The sequence below is a fragment of the Phodopus roborovskii genome, unplaced genomic scaffold (assembly GCF_943737965.1).
Source record: "Phodopus roborovskii unplaced genomic scaffold, PHOROB, whole genome shotgun sequence".
In the NCBI taxonomy this organism is placed as follows: domain Eukaryota; kingdom Metazoa; phylum Chordata; class Mammalia; order Rodentia; family Cricetidae; genus Phodopus; species Phodopus roborovskii.
Window position 1 is genome coordinate 51,223,619 of NW_026126480.1, and position 16,496 is coordinate 51,240,114.

General features: G+C 46.0%; 1 protein-coding gene across 1 annotated transcript in view; it reads left to right on the forward strand.

Annotated features, from left to right (window-relative positions):
* The window catches only part of Shank2 (SH3 and multiple ankyrin repeat domains 2), a 420,233-nt gene that overhangs the window by 77,785 nt on the left and 325,952 nt on the right, over positions 1-16,496 (forward strand). Inside the window, exons 7-8 of the mRNA XM_051193484.1 lie at positions 3,581-3,732; positions 5,061-5,228. Coding sequence (XP_051049441.1) covers positions 3,581-3,732; positions 5,061-5,228 — 320 coding nt within the window. The remainder of the gene's footprint in view (positions 1-3,580; positions 3,733-5,060; positions 5,229-16,496) is intronic.

Sequence of the window (16,496 nt, forward strand, 5' to 3'; positions counted from 1 at the left end):
GCATTGGATCTCCTGGAGCAGAGTTACATGCAGTGAAGGGTTATATGATGTGGGTGCTAGGAACCAAATTCAGCCAGTGCTTTCAATTGCAGAGCCATTTCTCTGACCCTAAGGTGTTTGTTGTTGTTGTTCATTCTTTAATAAACCTTTCTTAGAACAGCTCTGGCTTAAGGAGTTTCTGCAAACTGCTCACCCATTGCTATCATCTGATATCAGTGTGGCTTGCATTGCCACCATTGAATGCATATCCACATGGGAGTGTTACAAAGCTCATGCATCACTCTGACTTCCTCAGTTTCCCCAAATGTTTCTTTCTGTCTGGGGACTCTAGAGGGCCTGCACCATCTTTCCTTGTCATGTCTCTGTAGGCTGTGTGGCTTTGATGGTTGCTTGGGCTTGTCCTCTTGGTGATGAGCTTGACAACTTTGAGAACTGACCTGGCATTTATTCAGATGCCCCTCCATGCACATTTGTTGAGTGTTTTCTTCTAGACTGCACCCAGTTCTTGTAAACATGAGTAAGTGTGGGTCTGGGGAGGAAGCTGAAGGAGGTGAAGCATCCCTCTTACCTTATATGCAGGGCTCCTACTATCAGACTGACTGATTTTGGGGGTGCTAACCTAGACCTCCTAGCATGACCCTCCATGTCTACAACATTTCTTCCCCTGCTGAGCCAGTCCCATCCAGTGCCTTTTGGAAGGGCCTTGGTTAGCATGGCCCACTGTTAAGGAATGGGGAGTTATGTTGTGCCTCCTAAAGGGCACAGTGGAGAGTCATGTCTGTCTGTGAAATTGTTCCTCCTGCTGCCGTTTATTGGTTATTCAATCTCTATGTATGTTTTACTGTATGCAGGTGTCCCTCCATATCTATGAGGTGTGGGCCATTGGTTCCCTCAGGTCTGAGCTCAAGGGGATGCTCAAGTCACACAGAACCCATGTACATCCTCTGGCAGCCTGTGTCATCTCTATATTGTTTCTAAAACCTGATTCATGGACACTGTGAAAACCACTCTTACACCCTGTTATTTCTTGGTTGTATTTATTGTTATTTTCAGTCTGGGCATTGCTTTAACTTTCCCTGTGAAGACATGGATAAACTTCTGTTTATTCTGCATAGAGCAGAACAAAGGAACAACTCCAAGACCAGCCCAGACCAATGTTAGTCAGGCTTAGCTACAGGAGCACAGTGATGAGTCACTCACAGGAGTCCGGGTGGGAGACACTTAAGGGAGTCTGGGTGAGGGGTCACTCATAGGGGCCTGAAATGAGAGGTCACTCACAGGATCCTTGGAGAAGGGTTACTTATAGGAGTGTGTGTGACCCTACAACAGCTGCATCACTGCAAAGCCCCACCCCAACATGGGTTTTATCCCCATATCTGCATAGATGGAAGGCCCCTTCATTAACCTTCAGTTTGTATACTCTAGCACAGTGGTTCTCAAACTTCCTAATGCTGCATCCCTTTAATATTTTTCCTCATGTTGTGGTGACACCACCACCACCCCAAAATTATTCTCATTACTACTTCATAGCTAATTTTGCTACTGTTATAAATCATAATATAAATATCGATGTTTTCCAATGGTCTTAGGTGACCCCTGTGAAAGGGGCCGTAACCCACAGGTTGAGAACTGCTGCTTTAGCACTTTGGAAGAGACCAGCATGTAGCTGGGTAGAATTACATACACCTGGAAGGGAAGGCCAAGTGGAAACAGCTGGATCTCACATCTGGGTCTGATGACCCTTCCTTCCCCCTATCCTATGAGAGAGTGTCCACCAGCCTGACCTTGGGGGGGTCTCTTCTGGGTACCAGCTGCTTTGATGATGATGGTGACAGCTGATATTGAGAGGAAAGTGTTTCCTGACTCTGGGATTGGCTGAGTTCACAGGTGAGAAGCTGGCTGATACTGTGGCCTCTGAACTCCAGCTGGAAAGTGGTCCCCCATGGCTTATTTATTCTTCACCATGCATTTCACATTTAGAGTGGCTCAGGTCAGCCTGTGTGCCCCATGTTCAGTTGCCACATCTGTGATACACTCATCATTCCTCTCTGTGTTAAATTGTTCATCCTGGGACCCCTCAGCCTCCTAAATCAGTGTTTCAAGAATCCTGCTAGTGGCTGCCCACCCCTCCAAAATACTTGATTTCTGGGACTGCTTCCATGGAACACATTCCGGAGTGAGCACACATGTGCGTGCACGCACACACACACACACATGCACGCGCGCGCGCGCGCGCACCCACACACACACACACACACACACACACACACACACACAGGCACGCTCCAGCTGCCACTCTGTGTCCTGCACTCCTAGCAGCTGCTCTGAGCCCTTGCATCTCCACCTTGCCCTTCCTGGTGTACTGTATCTCTGCAGCCAGGCTGGAGCTCTCAACTGGCCTGCCAGGGTCCTGCCTCTCTCCCTTCCTCCTGATGCCTCTTGAAATACATCCTGGTTATTTCCTGGCTATAACACTCCTGGGGTATTTCTAGGGCGATGGTGTATATAACTTTAAGGTCAAATAGTCCAAGTTTGGGGTACCAGCCCTCTGCTTAGGTACACTTGCTGCAGTTCTAAAGTTTTAAAAATCAAGGGAAACTCAACACATGAGAAATGAAGTACATTTTCAAGACATTGCTTTGCAAACACCTGAGAAGGCCCAGCTTTCACATAACTTGAGGCTCACTGTTTTGGCTGGAGCGGCTGGCTAATGAGCCCACGGGACCTACCTGTCTCTGCTGGGGTGACAGGCATGCACACCTGCACTCAGCTTTTACTTGGGTGCTGGGGATTCGAGCTCATGTCCTCTAGTGCTTGTGTAGCAAGTACTCTTCCCACTGAGCTGCCTCCCTGCCTTGAGATGGAAACTCAACAATGGTGGTTCTCAACCTATGGGTCATGACCCCTTTTGGGGTCACATATCAGATATTCTGCACATTAGATATCTTCATTTTGGTTCATAACAGTAGCGAAATTACAGTTATGAAGCAGCAATAACTGTATGGTTGGGGGTCACCACAGTGTGAGGAACCATATTAAAGGGTTGCAGCATTAGGAAGGTTGAGGACCGCTGCTCTAGAGTGTTATCAGTCTGGGTCACAGTAATTTGTGTGTTGTCCTCGTGCCCTGTGGTCAGTGAATATGGCACCCAGAGGACTCTAGTCTTTACTATGCAGAAAACTTGCAGCCACAAAGAGTCTGTGTGTGTGTTATGAATTGGAAGAAGAAAAGGTGCTGGCCTTTCCGGTATCTGAGTTCCTTTGAGGGACTTGTCAAGATGGTGTTCAGGCTTCTGTCCTCAGTAAGCATAGCAGGACTTTCCAGGATTCATGGTACCAAGGCCTGCACTATGGAAAGCTTGCTGCTATTGATTTGCATGTGACCCCATGTGTCTCTGTCATTGTAATGAGGTTGTCTGAGTCACCCTGACTCTATGGACTCTCAGGGGCCATAGGCTCACAGAAGGAGCTGCTCAGTTTCAAGTACACACAGTGGGGCTGGGCATCCTTCTCTAGGCCAGTGGGGCTGGGCATCCTTCTCTGGGTATTTGTTCCAATGCCTTTGTGTTTGGTTCCCTCAGAGACACCCCTGACTCTGGCTGCTCAGCTTGATGACTCCATGGAGGTCATCAAAGTCCTCAGAAATGGGGGTGCACATTTGGACTTCCGTGCCAGGGATGGGATGACCGCCCTTCACAAGGCTGCCCGGATGAGGAACCAGCTTGCCCTAAAGGTATGTCCTGAGCCTGCCATGTGTGGGCAACGGAGTTCTTTATCTGGTCCCCTGAGCTGGCCTCACAATAGCTTCCTCCCCAGGGAATCACGAATCCTGTCCCCATTGGAGTGCAGAAGGGCATTTGGGTGTCAGGCTCTCCTGCCCACTCTGTGGTATGGATGCTTCTAGAACTTAGTACCTTAAGCCACCTTGTCCCCTCTACTTCACAGAAAGGCTTATGTTTCCAACAAATGAGTTGGTGCTAAACTTTGTTGCTGCCCCTCAGAGGAGGCCTCAAATCCATTAGTAGTACCGACAGCCTTGATGCCCCTTGCATTGCATTTCTAGGAGTCAGGCAGCTGTGGCCACACTTCATCTTCTCCTGAACCTCGATGTGGCATATACTCTATACCCATCTTCCCCATGGCTACCTCCCTACCCCCTTTTCCCATGCCTTCCTTCCCAGGCCCATTTCCTTCCATGTCTGTCTTTCCTACTGCCATCTTCCCAACCCTTTCTCCCCATGCCCATCTTCCCATTTCCATCTTCTCATACCCATCTTCCTAGGTCCATCTTCTCAGGTCTGTCTTCTCAGGTGCATCTCCCCATGCTAATCTTCTCAGGCCCATCTTCCTGTGCCCATCTTCCCATGCCCATCTTCTCATGCTCATATTCTCAGGTCCATCTTCCCATGCCCATCTTCCCCCATCCTGCCCACATCCATCTTCCCAATGCCTATCTTTCTTCCACTGCCAGGCAGCATTTACTCCATTTTCCTTCTCCCCACACCTTTGTTCCTTGTCCTGTCTGGCAGTATATGCAGCATTGTCCAGAGAGCATGATGAGGAGGCCAGGTCCTCTGGGTGCAGGTTGATCTGAGATGGGGGCTTTCTGCTATCCCCACTTCACTCAGCTGGGCCTTCCTACAGTTTTCCATGAAGCCCATGTGTTGCTGACCCTGCTTCAGAGGGTCACCAGGATTCCAGACTCACTGGGGTCCAGTTGTCCTGTGTGTTACTTCAAATGTTGTGGCTCTCATTAGCAAATGCAACCATGATGGCTCTCCATAGCTGTCTTCTGGGATATGGGGTTCTAGTCACTAGCAGGAACCTGTTGAGGAATGGTAGCTGCAGACTGTTTTTCATCTGGGTGCAGGCCATTCCTGCATCCCTGAATATCACCTGTCACTTCCAGTTGGCCATTAGGACCCTCCAGTTTTGTGTGTGTCAGGGGGAAACATCAGGTATCCAGGCATGACTCTGCTTGGCTTGTAGGAAAGCAATCCATGTGTGTCTTCAATTTATTCCATGTATGAGACTGGTGACAACTCTATATTCTCTCCCTAGACTCTTCTGGAGCTTGGTGCCTCTCCAGATTACAAGGACAGCTATGGGCTTACACCGTTGTATCACACGGCCATTGTGGGTGGTGACCCTTACTGCTGTGAGCTCCTTCTCCATGAGCATGCCTCTGTGTGTTGCAAGGATGAGAATGGCTGGCATGAGATCCACCAGGTATGGTTGTGCCTCTGTTTGCCACACCCACTGCTGAACTCCCCCTCCCTATGATGCCAGACCCAGACCAGAGTGTCAGGCCTCTTCTGTTTGTAATGGGTGATCTCCCCCAAGGTCCTGAAACGTTGATATTAGTCATCAGCATTTATATACCTAAAGATGTGATCATGAGAGGTGGCTGTGTGTCTACAGCAAGTCACCTAGAGTGAGGAGGGGTTGAGGGTATGCATTCCTCCCCATGATCTATGAGCTCTCCAGGCCCTGACATTCTAGGAACATGGCAAAGCAGGTACTAGGTAACCAGAATGAGGTCTGATTTCCCTGCACAAGGCATGAGGTTTTTAGACATTACCTTGTAACCCTGAACGTTACAAGGTAATGACCCATGACCCTAACAAGAAACAAAATCTACATGATGGTTCTACAAGGACAGCCTCTCATGAGCCAGGAGCAGGAAGAAAGGGTTCAAGTTCAAGGCTGAGACCTGCACCCAAGCCAAACAGCAGTAGGGAGTGGTTACCAGCCCCACACCAGCAGGGCCTGTGTGGAGCTGTGCCAATGGGATGCTTGCACCCAGAAGGCTATTGGAAGGAATGTTAGTCCTCCAAATCTGGAGTTTATAGCCTGGAAGTCAAGGCCTTTGATCTGATTGGAGAAAGGGTCTGGGTGTGTGGGCAGGCAAGAAGATCAGGGGAGAGAGCCCAGAAAAGGCTCTCACTTGGTGTTGATATGGTGATTGTCTATCATAGTTCTTAATCTCTCTCAATGCCTGTGACACCTTTTATATATACCCTTCCTGGAAGGAGGGGTTGCATGCCCACCTAGAGTGGTTCAGGGCCAAGGGCTACAGACTATAAGGAGGAAAGTGGGCTCTGCAGGTTCTGCCCTCATCTGGCCTGTCTCTTACGGAGTTGGTTCTGGATTGTGGAGTCCCAATACCTGGAGAAGGCTCCATGCCTGCATGGGGTGAGTGGGACTCTTTGATACTGCTGCTGGAACCCCAAGCCCACACTGGATAGGGACCTCAGAGCAGAAACTATAATGGCAATGGCCATCTTGTCCATGTGCCTGATGTGAGACCAGCTGCCTTTCCCATGCTTGCTTTATGAAGGACAGACTTCCTCCATGACAGACTGCTGGGTCGTGGTACCAGGGTGTTGCTTTGACAGTGTTCTATAAGATGGGGTGGGGTCAGAACCAGTAGCTTTTAAGGAAAGAGGTGGCCCTCCACATGAGCTGGAGACTGTCCAGTTAGCATAGGTTCTTTGTGGGAAGCCTGAGATACCTAGAAAAAAATCCAGCTCTATCCCAGATGCTGTTCAGGCTCCAGCTGTTAGCACCAGCCCCCCACCAAGCTTCCACCCTCCCTCCAGACCTCACCCTGGCTGCCCCGTTACTATGGAAACCAACTCTTTAAAACATGATTTCAGGTATTTAAATTCTCTCTCTGTGCCTCCATATATATATTTTAAAGTACAGTCGTCTCTCAGAAGTCTCAGAGGTCCCCAGTCCAGCACTTCTGAGATGCCCCAAACATTTCTGTAACACGGTGTGGCATTTACAATAACACACAACTCTACCCAAGCATGTTCAGCCATCCCAGGGTGACTCTTAACGTTTTGCTTTTGTCTGAGACAAGGTCCTAATCTGTGCCCTAGGGTATCCTGGAACTCACTGCATAGTCCAAGCTAGATTTGAATTTTAGGCAGTCCTCCTGCTGCAGCTTCCCAGGGATAGGATTGCAGTCATGATTAATAATAACCTGAAAGATGTGAGTTCTCCAAGAACAATGGTTCCACCATGTTTAGGGACAAGAAGAAAAGGAAGTTCATGTGTATTTAATAAAGATGCTAATTTCCCCCCAAGTGTTTCTATCCATGACTGTAGAATCCATGGACATGGACAACAGACTGTGTATATACTTGTGCACCCTGGAAGCTCTGTCTCTTTGGAGAACCCTAACTTTTACAGCCCTGAGAAATAGTGTAGGCACTTGCCTGCCTGCTTCCCTCTTCCTCTCAATTCTTACTGCTTGTCCTCCATTCCCTGGGCCAGGGTAATGGCCAGCCTTCCCCGGGTGCTCAGCCCTGGCTCTCATGAGCCCTTCTGCAGTGTTGGGCAGTGTTGATAGTAGCTTCCTGCTCAGCTGTCTCCACGGACTGGCCCCATCTGTGCACATTACCGGCTTGCTTATATCTGCAGTACTGCAGAAGCCTCGTGGGGCTCCTGGCCTGTCCTTCCTCACCATCCCCTCTGTACTGGCTGGGGATTCTGCTGCACCTCAGGTGCCTGCCCACCTATTATTCACACAACATGGATGTTTCTGACAGAGCATCGATGACACCTGTCACCTACTCAGTGTCCTGATACCAGGATGTAGTTGTGGACAGACTTCCTGATACATGAAGGGAACCAAACAGGAGACAAACAGGTGTTTTAAAAGTCACATAACTAAGTGCATGCACACATGCCCCCACCTCTCTCTCTCTCCTCTCTCTCCTCTCTCTCTCCTCTCTCTCTCTCTCTCTCTCTCTCTCTCTCTCTCTCTCTCTCTCTCTCTCTCTCACACACACACACACACACACACACACACACGGACATGTAGGGGACATGGTATGTGCACTCCATGCCCCCATGTGGTATTACTTCCTGAGCTTATACAGTGACCAGCAGGCACTTATGTCCTCTGCCCAGCACACTTGCAGGTTCTTTTCTGCTTCCCGCACCCCTTGGCCCTCCCTCCACCAGGTCAGCCCTTCTTCACAGTCCAGTGACATCACACATGTCTGACCTTTCCATCTAAACCATGTGACTCTGGTCCTTATCTCTGACAGCCCTTGGCTGTGGGACCCTGGCTGTCACTGGTTTCTGGGCCCCACAGGAGCTTTGTCATTTCATTGTCACCTCAGCCCCTTTGCCACCAGACTGTGGTGCTCTGGAGACCTTGGAAGACCAACACTGTTGAATGCTGAATCCTACTGCCTTTTCTCAGCTCAGCTCCAGGGTTTAGACTGCCCTCTAGTGGTCAGCTTCAGACTAGCCTGGGAAAGCTATGTTCTACTGAAGAACCAGGGTCTTTTCCGCCTAGCTTTTTGTCTCTTTTAGCTGCAGGCTGCTGTGCCTGTTAAACGGGATGACAACTGAGACCCTGCACAGACCTGGAAGGAGTAGGAATCAGAGCCAACACCTCCTAGGTTATGCTCCTAGCCACAGTTCACACTTACCCAGTCAAACACTACCCCACTCACCCTTTTTATATATCCTCAAGGCAACTCCTTCAGAGTGCTTCCTGTCGCTCGCTGTCAACAGGTGAATTAGCAGGCTGAGAGAGAGTGAGTAACTTGGCTAAAGTCACAGAGCAAGCAGTTGGTTGAACTAAGTGCATTCCTGCCTTGTCTTATTTCACTGGCTTCTCCTTCATCTCACTTTCATGCAGATCTCTCAAGCAGAAACCATTCTTAATACAACAGTGTTTGGGAAGGAAGAAAATGCACAGGGTGGGTGGGTTTTGTTGGAATATCTACCTGGATGAGTTCTGGGCCCCTTGGAAAAGTCCCAGAGCCCCAGGTTTCTGGGCTCAGGATTTAAGTTGGCGATGCATAGCACCACTGCCCATCGTAGCATCCTGGTGTGGAGACATCTGCTTTCTCCTCCTGGCCTCTGGAGCCACTTCCTGGTAGCACACATGGCAAGTGCCTGGCCAGCTCCCTGGGGGTCTTAGAGCTGTCCCGTAGCTGTTTATTTCGAAGCCAGGTGCCTCCTGCCTGAAATGGCTAGAGCTCTTGTTTGAATTCACATCTGCAAACACATCTTTTTAAATTTTTTTATTGTTATTGTTGTATGTGTTATTTTTATTATATGTGTGTGTTGTGTGAGCATGTGTTTGTTTGTGGGTATAGGCACACATGGCAGCCAGAAGAGGGCATAAGATCCCCAGAACCTGGAGGTACAGGCAATTGTGAGCCACCCAACATGGGTGCTAGGAACTGAACTTGGGCCCTCTAGAAGAGCAGGAAGAATTCTTAATTTTGTTTTAATTGTTAGTTATTTTTATTTTACGTGTATAAGTGTTTCATCTGCATGTATGTGTGCCATGTGTGTGCAGTGCCCATGGAGACCAAAAGAGGTCACTGAACCCTTTGGAATTGGAGTTACAGATGGTTGTGAGCTGATACATCAGTTCTGGGTACTGAACCCAGGCCCTTTGGAAGAACATGAAGTATTAACTGCAGAGCTACCTTTCCAGCCCCAAATGTGTATCTTTAAAATTTGTTGTTTAAATGCCTTTAATTATTTTCCTTATTTCCCAAAGAAATACAAGTTCAGCATAGATACCTAGGAAAGTATACACACACACACACACACACACACACACACACACACACGCAGGCACGCACGCACGCACGTACGTACGCACGCACGCACGCACGCACGCATGCATACATGCACACACACACACACACACACACACACGCACGCACGCACGCATGCATACATGCACACACACACACACACACACACACGCATGCCCACACAGCCACAGTGTAGCCTGCAGTATTCTGGGTCCAACCCAAGCAAGATCCTCAGGGAGAAGACAGTTACATGGCCAAGAGGCCAGCTCATGATGGCTCTCACCAACTCCCACTTACTCCCATACTCTACAAGTCTGTCTGCATCATTAGTGTGGGGTGAGCTTTGTCCAGTGTGGGCAGGTTGGGATGGAAACTCCCTCACACTTTTTAGGTGACATGGGCAAGGCCTCTGTCTCCTCAGACAATTCACAGAGCTCTTGAGACAGCTAAATGCAAGAGTTTTCATGAGACACTTTTCTGCAGTTAGTACATGTCACCCTCCCCATATGGTCATCAGTTTGCCATGTCCTATACTATGACCTCACCTGGTTGTTCTTTGTGTGTCTGTATCTTGGCAAACTTCCCCCTTTAGATTTATTTATTGTATTTTATGTGTATATGTATGTATGCATATATATGCATGTATGTGTGTATATTTGTGTATCATGTGCTTGCATTGCCAGAAGATGGTGTTTTTTCAAGGTCGCCTGGAACTAGAATTATAGATGTTTGTGAACCATTATGTTGGCGCTGGGAATTGAACCCTGGTCCTCTGGAGGAACAGCCAGTGCTCTTAATCACAGAGGCATCTAGCCCCATTGGCAAGTCTTCTGGAGATCCCCAGTTGTGGCGTAGGGCCCACACTAGTGGCTTCATTCTCCCTTATTACGTTCCTTAAAGAACTATCTCCAAATAGTGACACTGTGACACCCTGGTTAGGACTCTGCCAGTGTCCAAGCTATCTCTGTTCAGCCCCTACTGCTGTCAGTGTGAAGTTTTACCACAAGTGTCCAGGAGGTGGCAGTGCCATGCCTGGAGGAAGCAGTTTCCTTATTCATACCAAATCTGCTGGTTGGCAAGTGGCAGGGTGGGCTCCTAGGCACAGCTGGGGTGAACCAGTGCTCTGAGGGGACCTTATTCTAAATACTCATGCCCACTCCTCCCTAGGGGTGTCTAAAGCAGTAGATTTGGGTGAGCCCCCAAGAATAGATTTTTCTGAAAGTCGGCAAGTAGGAAGATAGGAGAGTCTTAAGGCAGTATTATGTCCTGATTTTGGTATGCTCTCTGACCCCCATCTACCTTGGAAGCTGGACCCTGCACAGGAAAGAGTCTGGCTTCCACCCTTTGGTAACATCCAGTTTCTTTGCATCAAGGGAATACCTATCTACATTATTTTAGAACTGTCTCCAGGGTGTTTACAAACTTAGGTATTCACACAGGTACAGGCAGATATCTCTAGACATGCTTTACTCCAGACCACATTTCGTTCTTACCAGCTGTCCCAGCTGTCCAGTTGCTGTCCAAGCAATGTCCTTTATTTCCAGAGGGTACCTCCTCAGTCTGCCCTGGAACCTTTTTTTTGTAGGAATTTGCTGTGTCCTCTGGTCCCTCTGCTCTCCCAGAGTTCCTTCAGACTCTGGGGCAGTTGATTTCTAGATTGCCTTTCTGTCTGTGTTCCTCTGCTGTGTCCCGAGGACACCCAGGTGTGCATTTAGCAGGATTGTCACCAAGCTGCTACCACTGTGCTCTTTGCATTGTGTCCTGTGAGGTGTTCTGTGGTGACCACCAGCCATGGCTAGTGGCACCCTGGTGAGTACCAGGCATCCTTCATTGCTACTCCTTGCAATGAACTAACCTTTGGGGTTAGACCACCATTCCATGCATCATCTCAACTGCAGCTTTGGCTTTGGCTTTGGCATTGCTTGTCAATATTGATTATTGCCCTTGCTCTCTGGAGACTGTCATTCATTTTGCCTCTAGCTGGGTACATTTCAGACAGGAAAGCTACAGTTCATAACTTTTTAAATTTATAGCAAGGTAGACTTAGGTTTCTCTTTCCTGACAGATATGACTGGATAATCCGTGGTGCTAGTATCTGTCTGGACCCACAGCTGCTCCTTTGGACCATTCTGAGTGTTGTTTAGTTGTTTTTGGTTTTCTTATTGCTGTGACAAACACCTGAGAGAGCAGTTTAAGACAGGAACTTTCATTTGGCTCACAGTTTGAGGACACACAGTTCATCATGACAGGGATGGCATGTCAACAGGTGTGTGAGGCAGCTGGTCACATTGCAGCCACTATGGGGAAATACAGAGATGAGCACCAATGCTTAGCTCACTTTCTTCTTTTTATTCAGTTCCAGACCCCAAACCATGGGATGGTGCCATTCACATTTATGTTTCAATGAACCTAATGTAGAAACTACCTCACAGACATGACCAAAGGTGATAATAAATACCAACAAGTCAACAGTCAATATTAACTGTCACAGACATATTCCTATCCTTCTTTTATGGCACACAATTATCTCAGGCTATTATGTGATAGTTTTCCTGGGCAGTCCTGGGAAGACACGTCACAAACATCTATTCACCCAGATTGATAGGGATAGTGACATGTTACGAGCAGTTTCCAGCCAGCCTGGTCCCACTGCTGTTTCAGACCCAAATAACACACAGAGACTCTGTATTAGATATAAAGCTGTTGGCTTGTTACTAGTGTTTCTTATTAGCTAGCTCTATCTTAAATATTAACCCATTTCTATCAATCTGTTTCCACATGATTTTATTGGGGAGAGAGAGAGTCTGGACCTCTTATTCTTCTCATGGCCTACATCTTGACTCCTCTCTACTACCTCTCCCAGAATTTTCCTTGTCTCCTAGTCCTGCCTATCTTGCTTTCCTATTGGCCAACAGGGCTTTACTCATTAACCAATAAGAGAAACATATTTACAGAATGACATCTCCTATCATCTTCTATTTTCTGTCTAAAATAAAAAGAAGGGTTTTAACTTTAACATAGTAAAATATATAACAAAACAATTATCAAATAAGAAATATAGTTAACAATATTTAGTTCATTAACTTTTATCGGGAATTAAAAAAATATTCTGTCATCTATTCTATCTTTGTGAGTCTAAAGTCTTTTCTTTTCTTTTCTTTTTTTCCCAGAGCTGAGGCAAGCACTCTACCACTGAGATAAATCCCCAACCCCCTAAAGTATTATATGTAATTTATCTTTAATCCTAACCAAGGAAAGCTAAAACCATATCTGTCTTCAACTCCATCAAAGACCACAGAAGGATAATATATAAACTCTGGAATGACAGAGACATCTTGCTACCTAGACAGTCACCCAAAGTTCTTCTGTAATGTTTTATCTTCAGCCTATAGGCCATAGTGTGCCTGGCAGATTCCTCAGCAAAGCAGGAAACTTTAAACTGTCCACTTGTATTTGCAGTCTGTCAGTCACTTTTCACTGTGCCCTGCAGAATGTCTGGCAAACACTTCCATGAAGCAGGAACCCTGTAGCAATGCCCATCTTGTATCAGCAGTCACTTTTCTGTGGGTCCTGCGCGTCTACTTTATAAAGCATATAATTAAAGAGTCTAGATAAGAGCAGTACCTTGCCCAAATGGCTAGTCTTGCCATATTGGAAGCAAACTCCATAATGAGTTTCTTCGATGTCCATTTTCCTTTGTGACACAGGTGGTGTTGCCAGGAGCTGTCAAGAAAAACCCTAAACCATTTTAAGTGCCATATTCTGTAGGTCTTTGAGAGATTTGAAGAATATTTATCCATCTCAAATATATCTCTGTATATCTAGAAATCCTAACTAACATAACTGTAAATTTTGACTATTATAGGTAGCTATCTATAATCTGTATTAAATTATACATTACATTTTAAAATGAGATATATAAACACAATACCTAAACAAGAGGAGAAATGTGCATATCACAAAATTGACCATAAATTGTATCAATAAATGAAAATCCATTCCAAAACAAAGTATTCATTTCTATATCATAATCCCCTTTTTACCTTTAAAATGAGATCGGTTGTGATCATTAACCATTTATAACCAACCCCATTTAAATGAAAGCAAACATTTATAGACAATAGTTGGGAATTTGGGTGTCATTCTTTCCAAACTGCTAGGAAGCAGTTGGGGACACTGTTATACCATGGAATCCTAAGAAGATAAAGAAATCTTGGCTGTAGTCTGCAAAGCTGCCTTGTCTCAGATGTTTTGAATGTTGGATCACCTGGGACACTGTTTTAGGGGGTCTTGCTTGATCAAACCATGTTAGTGTGGAAGGAATCAATAGATTTTTATTTTCTGTGGAAACAAAAATAGAAATTCTTTTCCCCAGTAACCTGTCCTTAGACTTAAATTTTGAAGTCAACCATTTTAAAAATATGTAAATTGGATTAATTCAGCACTGTTGATAATCAAGTATATTTTAGCAGTTGTTGTTCCTTCCTTAGCAATTGAGCAATTCAAAGACAACACAATAGCATATAGTATCCAGACTCTCTGTGTATTTCCCATATTTAGGTGGCTTTTTTATTACTCTATTTCTTTTACTTCTTTACTTCTATTTTTTTCATTTTTTGGGGGACAGGGTTTTTCTGTGTAACTTTGGCTGCCCTGGAATTCACTCTGTATACCATGTTCGCTTTGAAATCAGAGATTTGCTCTCTTGACTCTACCTCCCAAGTGCTGGAATTAAAGGCATGTGCCACCACACCCAGCCACTCTCTTCCTTCCTTTCTTCCTTCCTTCCTTCCTTCCTTCCTTCCTTCCTTTCTTTCTTCCTTCCTTCCTTCTTTCCTTCCTTCCTTTTAACACTTTATCCTGTTTCTTTTCCTCTCCCAAGCCTATATATACTTTTTAATACACTGTAAACCTTTGGAGGTTTTTCTTTATCTGAATCTGTCTTTACTGTAAATCTTTATCTTTTTCTGGCCACGAGTCTTTTATCTGTTAAACGACAACATTGCTAAAATGAAAGCCACAGCTGTTTTAGCTGCCATCTATCCAAGATGGCAGGAGTACGTTTACGGCCAGCACTGAGTGCTGTGCTCTCTGCCTTGGTCTATGCTGCTATTAAGCAGCACGCTGCTGGCTTGGAGATGAGGTCATTGCCAGCTGTCATTCACACCATCCAGTTGTTAGCAGGGACTCTTTAAAGAGCCTTGTGGGGTTTTTTTGCCAGGTATGCTGAATCAGAAAACTTCCCTTAAAGGAGCAGCTCTAGTCTCTGCTTGTCTCTAGCAAATCAGAGCCCATCCAAGAAAATGCTGCTACCAAGAAGCCTTGCTTGTCTCTGTTCTTTTGTTTCTAAAATCCTTTTTAAAGCTTTTGTCAATTTTTAAGTGGAAGTTCTTAGAAACCGCGTTGCAGATGCCATTTTGTACATGCACTTTCCCACCTGCCAGGTCCCACTGCCGTGTCAGCCCCAAGTAACACACAGAGACTCTGTATTAGATATAAAGCTGTTGGCCAGTTACTAGCGTTTCTTATTGGCTAGCTCTATTTTAAATATTAACCCATTTCTATCAATCTAAGTGTTTCCACATGGTCTTAGTGGGAGAGAGGGGGGGAGTGGAAGAAAGAGAGAGAGAGAGAGAGAGAGAGAGAGAGAGAGAGAAAGAAAGAGTCTAGACTTCTTATTCCTCCCATGGCCTACATCTTAACTTCTCTCTACTGCCTCTCCCAGAATCTTCCTTGTCTCCTAGTCTGCCTGTCTTGCTTTCCTATTGGCCAACAGGGTTTTATTCATTAATCAATAGAGAAACATATCTACAGAATGACATCTCCCATCAGTGACAGATGAAAATAAGGATGCCACTGAAGACTTAACTTAGTGAGTCAGTAGTTTATTGGAGTTCCTTATAGAAGTATGGGTGAGAGATTAAATACATGAGCATGGGTGACTCAAAGGCAGCTATGTCACCAAAGCCCACCCAAACATGGGCAATGGCTCATGAAAGCTGGACCTCTGGAGCTCCCTGCCCAGCTTGCAAGCAGTTTGACAGGTCGCTTCCAAGCAGCTCTTCTGGTTTAAGAGCCTCTCAGCAGTCCTGATGGCTTATATGACTTTAGAAAGGGAAGGGCCTGTGCATCTGCTCAGTTTCAGGGACATTCTGAGAATTATGAATTGTTTATTTCCTCCCTCTTAATGAACCTCCATTTAGAATCTTCTGAGTCTTAAGAAGTTTCACCTCCAACATCAGAATGTCTCAACTCAGGAAATTGCCACACAACACAGGCTCCTTTTCCTGCCTCATACTATTTCTCTGAGACCTTAGCTCTTTCTAGTGTAGCATGGTTCCTGGCTACTGCTAATAACACATCTTCCTTAGCCAGAGTTAGAGATGCATACATACTTGTGTGTGTGTGTGTGTGTGTGTGTGTGTGTGTGTGTGTGTGTGTGTGAACTATCTATCTATCTATCTATCTATCTATCTATCTATCTATCTATCTATCTCTGGGACCCAAAGGATATGTGATGCTTAAATGTCTTAACAAAAACTGACCAACTATAGTCAAGTATGGAGATTCACAACTGTGATCCTAACATCTAGGAGACAAAGGTCAGGGGTTGGCTTTGAGTTCCAAGTCTGCCTGGGCTGCAGAGTAAGGCTGTCTGTTCTATTTACTTTTCTATTGTTGTGACAAAACACCATGACTATGGCAACTTATTAAAGAAAGCATTTAACTGGTTTTACTGTTTCAGAGGGTTAGAGTCCATGATGGCATAGCGAAAGCATGGCCGCAGTAACAGCTGAGAGTCCACATCTGGATTTATAACCAGGTGTTAGAGGGGGGTGAGGAGAGACTTGGAATGTCAGGAATCTTTTGATTTAAGCCTGCCTTCAGTGACACACATCCACTAACAATGCCACAC